General features: G+C 37.3%; 1 protein-coding gene and 1 long non-coding RNA gene across 4 annotated transcripts; both read left to right on the top strand.

The window, feature by feature from the left end:
* The first annotated feature begins 5,815 nt into the window (after positions 1-5,815).
* BNAUNNG00670D lies at positions 5,816-7,472 on the top strand. The gene is made up of 3 exons (XM_013845140.2): positions 5,816-5,839; positions 5,952-6,036; positions 6,136-7,472. The coding sequence occupies exons 1-3, from the start codon at positions 5,816-5,818 to the stop codon at positions 6,597-6,599; spliced, it is 573 nt and encodes a 190-aa protein (XP_013700594.1). The 3' UTR covers positions 6,600-7,472.
* Positions 7,473-7,720: 248 nt separating this feature from the next.
* On the top strand, positions 7,721-10,024 carry LOC106404736. 3 transcript variants are annotated; one of them, XR_002655531.2, is made up of 4 exons: positions 7,721-8,623; positions 8,719-8,767; positions 8,867-8,947; positions 9,033-10,024. It is a non-coding gene; the product is annotated as an uncharacterized LOC106404736 (long non-coding RNA). The 3 variants fall into 3 exon arrangements; XR_007325390.1 differs by having other exon boundaries at positions 8,867-8,956; XR_002655530.2 differs by having other exon boundaries at positions 8,867-10,024.
* Positions 10,025-10,838: the final 814 nt, after the last annotated feature.

Here is a 10,838-nt window from a genome sequence, read left to right as displayed (position 1 = left end):
CTCTCAATGCTTCTCACACTGATGATAGTTCTATAAGTAGTTTTAAATCAGCTAAGTCTTTAGTTATAGACTCTGGTGCTTCACATCACATGATAAGTGATTTAAAACTGATTAAAAACATAGAACCAGCATTAGGAAATGTGATGATAGCAAATGGAGATAAAATTCCAATAAAAAGCATAGGTGATCTTAGATTATTTGATAGAGAATCTAAAGCTTTTTATATGCCCACCTTTGCTTCAAATTTGTTATATGTTAAGAAAGTTACCAATGATCTCAATTGTCAAGTTACATTCAGGCCTAACAGTGTATACTTTCAGGATATTGAATCTAGTAAGTTGCTTGGCAAAGGTGTTACCAAGGGAGACTTGTACTTGCTTGAGGACACAAGACCAGCGACTGATTTATCCCATGCTTTTCATTCTGTTTCTGAATTCCCTAAAGATGTAATATGGCATGCTAGATTAGGACATCCTCATCCTCATGCTTTGAACATCTTGTTGTCTAGTATTTCTTTTAAAAGTGACTGTGAGGCTTGTATCTTAGGAAAACATTGTAGAAGTGTGTTTCCTAAATCAAAGACCATCTATGATCATTGCTTTGATTTAGTCCATTCTGATGTGTGGACTGCTCCATGTGAATTTAGAGAACAACATAAGTACTTTGTGACATTTATAGATAAAAAATCTAAATACACATGGATTACATTGCTACAATCTAAAGATAGGGTGCTAGAAGCTTTTAAAAACTTTCAAAATTATATCACTAACCATTTCAATATGAAGATTAAAATTCTTAGATCAGATAATGGTGGTGAATACACTAGCACAGCCTTCAAACAACATCTAGCCTCACATGGGATCATTCAACAAACAAGTTGCCCTTACACACCCCAACAGAATGGTGTAGCTGAGAGAAAGAATAAACACTTGATGGAAGTGGCCAGAAGCATGATGTTCCATGCTAATGTACCTAAAAGGTTTTGGGGAGATGCTGTAGTTACTGCCACCTACCTTATCAACCGCACGCCCACTAGAGTCCTTCTTGATGCCACTCCTTATGAGGTACTAAACAAAACTAAACCATCTATAGATCACTTGCGCGTGTTTGGGTGTGTGTGTTTTGTTTTGATTCCAGGAGAGCTAAGAAACAAGCTAGAAGCTAGAAGCACAAAAGCAATGTTTATTGGCTATTCTACACATCAGAAAGGGTATAAGTGCTATGTGCCAGACACAAGGAGAGTGCTAGTATCTAGAGATGTTAAGTTCATGGAATCCACAGGCTACTATGATGAGAAGAGTTGGGGAGACCTCAAAGATCTATCTCAATCTGCCTCAGACAGAGTTAACAACTTGAGAGTTATTATGGAGAAACTTGGGATCAGTTTAGACAAAAAACCAGACAAAGGCAGAGAAACTTCTACTCCAGCTGTTGAAGAACAAGTGCAAGATGTTGGAGTATCTCATCCTGATCATGAGGGGGACAATAGAAATGTTGAGCAGTCTACACAAGCTCAACCTGAAGAGAACTCAGTAGCTCATGATCAAGATGAGATGCCATCAGAATCAGATGATGAGACTCAGGTAGAGGCGCCAACAGAAGGAAATGAAGCAGAACCTGAGCAGTTACAACCTTTGAGAATGAGTACAAGGATCAGGAAACCTTCACACTGGATCAACACAAGAGTTTACTTCAATGCTGAAGCTGTAGCTCACCCAATAAGTGCAGTATGCTCCCTTGCTCAATATCCAGAAGAGCATCAAGTCTTCATCAGTGAATTGGATCAGGAATACATTCCAAGAACATATGAAGAAGCTATGAAACACAAGGAGTGGAGAGAATCTGTTGGAGATGAGATGGGAGCCATGATCAAGAATGATACATGGTTTGAGACTGAACTTCCAAAAGGAAAGAAGGCAGTGACAATCCGACTTCTCTACACTATCAAGTATGGAGCCAATGGAAAACCAGAAAGAAAGAAAACAAGACTGGTTGCAAGGGGATATACTCAAGTATATGGTGAAGATTATCTAGACACTTTTGCACCAGTGGCCAAGCTTCACACTATAAGGATTCTCTTGTCTCTTGCTGTCAACCTTGAGTGGGATTTATGGCAGATGGATGTGAAGAATGCCTTTCTTCAAGGAGAATTAGAGGATGAAGTCTACATGAGACCACCTCATGGTCTTGAGAACATGGTGAAACCAGGAAATGTTCTCAGATTAAAGAAGACAATTTATGGCTTGAAGCAATCTCCAAGAGATTGGTACCATAAGTTGAGCATCACCCTCAATGGAAGAGGCTTTGTAAAGTCAGAAGCTGATCACACACTCTTCACATTAACTAGTAAGCAAGGTATTGTGGTCATCTTAGTCTATGTGGATGACATTATCATCACTGGTAGCAACAAGGAAGGTATTCTCTCAACTAAAATATTTCTTAAAAATGCCTTTGATATCAAAGATTTGGGAGAGTTGAAGTACTTCCTTGGGATTGAGATATGCCGCTTTAAAGAGGGGTTATTCTTATCTCAAAGGAAGTACAGACTTGATATTTTAAATGAGGCAGGAAACCTTGGGAGTAAAAAGGCCAAGACTCCATTAGAAGAAGGATACAAGGTGCTGAGAGAGGGGGAGTATGAGTCTACACCATTTGGAGATATCAAGAAGTATAGAAGAATGGTGGGCAAGCTCATCTATCTAACCATCGCCAGACCAGATGTGTGTTTTGCTGTGAATCAAGTGAGTCAACACATGGGAGCTCCTAAGGTGCATCATTGGAATATGGTGGAGAGGATCTTAAGGTACCTAAGAGAGACGCCTGGCCAAGGAGTATGGATGACATGTAACAAGAGTACTGAAGTTGTTGGATATTGTGATGCTGATTGGGCTGGAGACAGAGTTGATAGGATATCAACTACAGGCTACTGCACCTTCATTGGAGGAAACCTGGTCACATGGAAGAGCAAGAAGCAGAAGGTGGTGTCCTGCTCAAGTGTTGAGGCAGAGTATAGATCAATGAAGAAGCTCACAAGTGAGCTTATGTGGATCAAGGGACTGCTAAGGGACTTGGGTATTGAGATCAACACAACAATGACTATGCATTGTGACAACCAGGCAGCAATACACATTGCATCTAACTCAGTCTTTCATGAGAGGACAAAACACATAGAAGTGGACTGCCACAAGGTGAGACAGGCAGTGGAACAACAAGTGATTCTTCCATGCTACACAAGAAGTGAAGATCAACTAGCTGACATATTCACCAAGGCAGCTAGCAGCAAGGTTTGTGAGTTCATTCATCCTAAGCTTGGACTCATAGACCTCTCTTGTCACTGATCCTCTTGCCATGAAGTGTTCTACTCTTTTTCCTTTGCTTAGTTTTTATCCCAAGTGGTTTTTTTAAGTAAAGGTTTTAATGAGGGAATGCTTCATGGTTTCCAAGCTTGACCAAGTCCCTATGGTCAAGCTTGAGGGGGAGTGTTGACATGAAGAGAATAAAGAGCAAGAGTAAAGACATGAAGAACATGATTGATCATGGACAGGAGATCATGGACAGGAGATCATGGACAGGAGATCATAGACAGAAAATCATGGACATGAGATCATGGACAGAAAATCATGGACAGAAAAACTGAAGCAAGAAAATGTGTGAGACTGATTTAAATATCTTGCCTGAAGTCTTGGACGAATTTAAACAAGTGGAGGCAACTGGATAGAGCTGTTGGAGTGTGGAAACAAGCCAAAGTCACATGATATGCTAAGGAAAGAAGAGAGAAGAGAGTTGTCACTATCCGAAAGTGACTTCCCCAAATCTGGTCTTCATTAGTTTATTCATCTCCATTTGTTTATTCATTCTCATTGTCTTATTCTCCTTTGCTAGATCTATTTATGTAACTATTGTAGACACTAAATTAATCTAAAGAAATATACTTCCTCATTACTCTCTCTCATCTCTCTCTCTCAGATTCTTAGAAAACCCTAGCAATACATTCTCTTTGTTCTTGATAAATCATACAAACCATTCTCATAATCCATTAATTTCAACAGTAAGAAAGTGGCAAAAACCATTGCTGAAGAGTCAAAACACAAAAAGAAATTGTCGAGCAGTTGCTGGAGCTAATGGGCAGTTTGATGTGCGTGAGAATAATGTTGGCCATAGTGTTCATATGACACGAAGGACATGTACATGTCGGAAGTGGGATATGACCGGCATTCCATGTCGCCATGCTCTACGAGTGATCATGCATATGAAGTGGAAATCTGATGATTATGTTTCAGATTGGTACCTGACCTCTAAATGGCGTGCCACATATGAGAACTCTATCTCTCCTGTTACTGGCATGCGATTTTGGAGAAAACCCGATGAAACTCGGATACAACCACCAACGAGGCCAGAATCTAAAGGTCGCAAGAAGAAGCAAAAGAGGATTAAAGGAAAAAATGAGTCTCCAAAAAAGAAACGAAAGGTTCAATGCGGTGAAGAATCTCCTAAGAAACTTAAAGCTAGCAGGGAAGGAAGGACAATGACGTGTGGACATTGTGGGATAACAGGTCATAATGCTTTTAAATGTTCAAATAGTGGTGCCTCAGTTTATAGAAAGACAAAAAAAAAAAAAACACGTTGCACAAGGAGAAGAGCCAAACCAAGAATCACAGGTACCCCCTTTGGCTCGTTTTGTTATATATCATTGCATAGTGATTGTTGTTTATAGTTTTCTCTACTGTCAGGTATAAGCTTTGATGGAGTTAAGCTTTGATGGAGTTAAAAGCTTTGGTGGTGGATCTGTTTTTTTTTTTTTTTTTGCTTTAAGTTTTTAGGATCTGTTGGTGCAGGTTTTGTTGGTTCGGTTCTTAGGATGTGCTGTGATACTTTTGTTGTTTCTTGTGGATTCGTACTTGATGATAGTTAAAATAATTTTTTTCTAAACTATGGTTCATCTTGTTAAGACATGATCAATTTACTCCCAATTGATCTCTGTTTAGCGAAGTGTAAAAGAAAGAAGCAGAGTAAATAAAATTTCACCGCAAGCTACGTCGTACTGAGAAACGTCAACACTTAAAAGACCATCAGCATTAGTGAACCCCATGGAAAAGATTCACAAAGTATTTTTTTATTATTATTTTTTTTTCTGTTTGATTTTTGTTTAAAAAAAAAAAAATATATTAATAGGACCAATCGCGGGCCGCCACGTGTCGTGGGGCCCGCGCTCAGTGATGATCCGGGTTCACTGGAGTGAACTCCCAAGAGACAGGTTCATAGCTTTCGTTTATTTTAATATTTTTTTTTTTTTAAAACTGTGCTGATGCCCTAACAGTTGACTCACAGAATTAGGGTCAAAGTTGATTTTTTTTAAAAAGAGAAAGTTCAGGTATGTTGAATCGAAATTTGATAGTTTATGCATGCGTTGAACTACTTCACAAGTCTGGGTAGAAATAGAACTTATACGAGTTGTTCATGTATGAAAAAGCCGTTTTTCTGCATCTATACTTTCTAGATCTGTTTGTTTTCACAATGCGTAGGGAAAAGTAATAGTTGGATAGTTAGCACAAAATAAAAAGAAAATTCTACATTTTGGAGGCTTTGTATTAGTAATAGCAATGGAAATAATACAAAATGTTTGTATTAATTTTTGAACGTAAATATAAAATCTAATAAAGAAGTAAACTGTACATTATTCAACTATTTTCCTATTAAAATCTTTCTTGAAACTCCACATATAAAACAAAGAAATTCATAGAAGAATATCATACGTAATTGTATTCTCCCCTTGTTAGCTCTCTCTTTATTCTCTCGTTATCTCTTTTTGGAAACCATGCCAGTGGTGGGCAAGGAGAAGGTAATGAATAATCTAATAACTTCTCTATAAAAACCTATCAAGCAAAAACAAAGGTTGTTCTTATAATATAAAAGCAACTAAAGTAACCATAATGATATATGCATAAAAACAGGTAACATGGATGAAGTTGACGACGAAACCTCTTGATAAGGAGAAGAACTTCAGTAAAGTTAAGAGGGCTCTTTGTAGCCTGACTCGTAAGTTATCTCTTATCTCTCTTTTTTCTTCGTTGAATATATTGAGAAAGAATGATTAATTTGTGTGTTTTTTTTTTTGATTGCTTTGCAACACTAAAGAAATAAAAGACCAACGGTTCGACGATAACGAAACAGTCACGATCAAAGTGGTTTGTTGCAGTCCTGAAAAAGTTGCGGACAAACTCTGCAAAAACGGAGGTGGAGCTATCAAGAAGATCGAGTATGGTATCGAAAACCCTATGGCACCAAAGCCTAAGGCACCTGAAAAGCCTAAAGAAGGTGACAAACCTAAAGACGGTGACAAGCCTAAAGAAGCAGAGAAGCCAAAACCAGCTCCAGCAGCTTCGAGTTCTCAAACAATGATCTATAATTCAGAGCCGGGTCACCCGATGTATGGTGGGTCTTACAACGGCTATTACCAAGAATATGGGTCTTACCCGGAGACGCAGTGGGGTCAGCCGATGTATAATGGATATCCTTCAAGACCCATTTATGATAGCTATGGAGGTGGAGGTGGAGGTTGGAAAGAAGATGAGACCGGCTCATCTTGCACTATTATGTGAAGTCTTGATATCACACACATTATTACCTATCTAACTAGTTTATTTAATTTAGGCTTTTTAAAATGTTTTATTTCATTGTTTACAATACACTAACGATGCTTCTTTAATTATATCACATCTAATAAAATATTAGTATACATATACAACTGCTCATAGTGATCCTAGGAAACCAAATATATTACATACATCATCCTGAAAAATCAACCTTGATGGATGTATATGTTATTGATTAGTCCAATGCCATTTTCCTTTGGAGCTCATGATATCCATTATCTAAAAGACACTTCCCTCTCTATGCATCCCGACTCCTAACAAACACTGCAACAAGATCACAGAGGGTTTAAGATTATGCATCAGTAATATTTAGGAAAGAGGGCTAGAGAAAATATAAAAAGGTTAAGTGTTCATAAATTCACTTCCGTTTTGTGAAGTCTTACGATGTTTACTATCTTTTTTTTAACGCTTAGTGCCTTCAGTTTTTTAAAAATGGAATAAGCCGAGGCTTATACAAACAGAGTATTGTAGCAGAAACAGAACATGAAGCCAGGGTACCAGTAGATCGATCCCTAAAACAAAGAAAAGAGCATAGTAAAAAATTCAAAGTGCCAATCAAGAGGAAGGCAGGAGAGTGACATAATTGGAGAGAAGCATCCTAGGAGACTGCGTCACGTATCATCCTCCACATCCCTCACAAGCAGGGAACGTAACCAAGATGGTCCATCACGAGCTATATAAGACTGATAACGGTAATCTCTGCTGACACTAACAGCTATTTCACGTGCACAACGAGTTCCTTATCTCGGATAGCTGTAAGCATAGTCTGGTATTGAGGAAACTTCCCAGGATTGAGGATTACTTAACCAGCAAGGTAGGATGATGGTTCAAAGACCACTTTATCAAAACGTACGTCTGACACGCAATCAATAGCCCAAGAAAATCCCATCAGCTCCGCGTCTAGACCAGTGGCGGACGCAGACTAATTATTTGACGGGGGCACATAATTAATATTAATATTAGATTAATAAAAAAATATCAAATATTAAATATTAAATATTTTAAACTGTTAATAATAAAAGATAAACAACTTTAAACTGTGAAAACAACAATAGCACTATTTATATTCAACTCATTTTAATTTTTAAGGATATATTTTTAAAATATGTTATTAGTTACAACACATTACAATTAATTTAAAAATATACAGAAAAGAGGATCTTCAAATTTTATCGTATATATATATAACATTATGTCAATGTCATACATATTATTGGTCATTATATCTCAGAGAACTAAACTCTAAGAATTAAATTGAAATGATGAATTATTTATTATTTATATATTGACTAGACTTGTTCATTTACTAACAATTGTGAATGTCTACTATTAAAACCTTGAAATGTGTTTCAAAACAAATTGAAATCTAAACATGAAAATGTAATAGAAACTATGAAAAACAAATAAAAAAAAGATATGCTAACAATACAAAAAGAGTAATATATCTATCTATACTAATAAAGTTGGGTTTAGTCTCTCCTCGTAAAGCCACCTTATCTCTTTGCATAGGGCATTTGTTGACTCTCTTTAATAACTATCAAGTATCGAACTAAAAATCTAATATTAGGCCTTTCAAATAATCTAAACCCAGGAAAAAAACTAAAATTTTAAGCCCACCAACAATGTGCAGATCAGAGTTCTTCTCTGCTCTGCGTAGCCCCCCTCGAATCTGATCCCCTTCATTCTGTTGACGGAATAACTCCTATTGATGATGGGTGCAATCAATTAACCCCACTATCTGTTCTTCAATGCCGACTTCTCACCTCCCACATCAACGGATGCTACTATATTATTTGTCATCAAAGTGCTCATGAGAAATCACAAATCTTCTTCAAATCATAGTAGCCTAAAAACCCTAGAAGAATACCATCCAGGAACGGCAAGAATGCAGTTGTTACACGTCTTCTGCGGTTTTGGGAGGCTAGGAATGTAAAGAAAGGACGAGAGCTCACGTCTTCCTCGATGAGAAGGTAACCATTAATCAACTTCGTTAGCTGTATTTGTTCCATGTTTCTGCTTCATCTCTCGAAAACTGGGAATTGAAAATCAACTTAATATTTTGCAGTCTACGCTGGACTGGTCCAAGGGTCAATTGGTGCTTATAGACTGAACCGGTCCTTACACAAAACTTATACCATAGCAAATCTAAATGTTTCTCTTACAGTTCCCTGATTTCTTGCATAACACATGCTCTGTTTTCTTTGTGTATGTAGCTATACTTAAAGGATTCTCAGTTCAGAGAAGGGGACAGAGCAGAGTATCAGTTCAGAATGACAGCTACTGTACTCGACAATGTAACTCAGGTTCCTCTATAGTTTTAAATCCATTCTTGAGAAATTCCTTTTCGGATCATTAATTGATGTGTTTATAAACCTTCAGGTTACTAATCTATTTTAAATTCGAGGAACTCATCCTAAAGGTTTCTTTGAATCGATTAGGCTAACGTGGACTAAACTCCTGAATGGTTTAGTAGATTTTATCACCAGATAAACTTACAGGTTACACACTTTTGCTAGAATTTTCTGTGATTTTCTTTGAAAATTAATCAATACTCTATGCAGAAACAAATGCTCAAGTTTCTTCGACTTCAGCTGTCATGTTCAATACATGTGCTTAAGCTGGACGGTTATGTTCGTCTCCTCCTCGCTCTCTTCCCAACCAGTAGGGTAACAGTAAATGACTGATGCTTGGAAGTTAAAAGTAATTGAGCTTGAGCTGAAAAGTGAAAGACTGGCCAACTATCTTCTGTAGGCATTGTGGGAGAGCTGCGTTCAAGGGAACTTCTACACCTGCACCCTGTGCCCAGAATCTCTTACGGCAACCAACGTCCGCCTGTTCAGCGTTTTGTAGACCAGGTTGTGTTGTATCTGGATTCAAAATTAAAATGCTCAAATAAATCCAACTCTAACCTTCATAAGTCCACGCCGAGAAGGTGATGATCACCCGACATGCCTGGTGCTGTCAGCAAAACTAAACGGCCTACTCCTAAGCTGAACAAGAGTGGACCAGAGAACAAGACAAAAGCTGGTGACAATGTATTCATTGTACAAAGCCCGGTGGACCCATCACCAGAACCTCCTCAAAATGTTGAGGTCGTTAGTTCCGCAGAGAAAACAACAGTTTCAGACGAAGCTCCTTCAAATAAGAAAGCCCAAAACATTGTTCCAACAGTGGAGATTATGTGCCTCCAACATAGTATTAAGATAAGTCTTTTGTCAAAATAAAAACCGAGTATAAAGATGCAGTTGCATATTTGAGTTTCTAAGTGTTAGTCCAATAATGATGTCGTTCCTTATTTTTTTGTCCAACCCATCATGATTGGTTATTGTCGTTTTATGTTTTAGTTGGTTTTAAAAAAGCTTGGGTTTTAATGGTATGAGTTTTAAGACGTAAAATTCAATAATATTGCCACCACCTGAATTTGGACGGAAATCTTAATACTGTGAAGCACACTGCAGGAGGCTATAGCATAAATTCACATAAACATGCAGAGGCTATAGCATAAATTCACATTAACATTACTGAAGACATCCATTACTGAAGACATCCTTATTTTTTTGTCCAACCCATCATGATTGGTTATTGTCGTTTTATGTTTTAGTTGGTTTTAAAAAAGCTTGGGTTTTAATGGTATGAGTTTTAAGACGTAAAATTCAATAATATTGCCACCACCTGAATTTGGACGGAAATCTTAATACTGTGAAGCACACTGCAGGAGGCTATAGCATAAATTCACATAAACATGCAGAGGCTATAGCATAAATTCACATTAACATGCAGAGGCTATAGCATAAATTCACATTAACATTACTGAAGACATCCATTATATGGCACTAGCTTTGTGTTGCTTTCCTGTCAAACAACATGATCATTTTCTTCATCGTCGTTCCTTATAATTTTCTCTGATCTTTTCAAAAAGCATAATAATACAATACCAAATCAAGTCAATGAAACATTTTACAAAAATTATATATGTATTCGTCATATGATCAATACAATTTTAAAATATTTTATCTACATTCATCAACAGTATTTTCATTTCACATAAACGAAAGAACTCTGGGTTAAAACATTGATGCAGCCAGGTCTACGAGACTTTATAATCAGTGCCTGATAAAGAGGAACTAGAGACACCAACCTTTTAGTTGAACCTTTCTGGAACTTCGTTTGACTTCCTCAGCTCTT

The sequence above is a fragment of the Brassica napus genome, chromosome C6, assembly GCF_020379485.1.
Source record: "Brassica napus cultivar Da-Ae chromosome C6, Da-Ae, whole genome shotgun sequence".
NCBI lineage: Eukaryota > Viridiplantae > Streptophyta > Magnoliopsida > Brassicales > Brassicaceae > Brassica > Brassica napus.
Note: the sequence above shows the minus strand (reverse complement) of the source record. Positions and strands in the feature narration are given on the sequence as shown.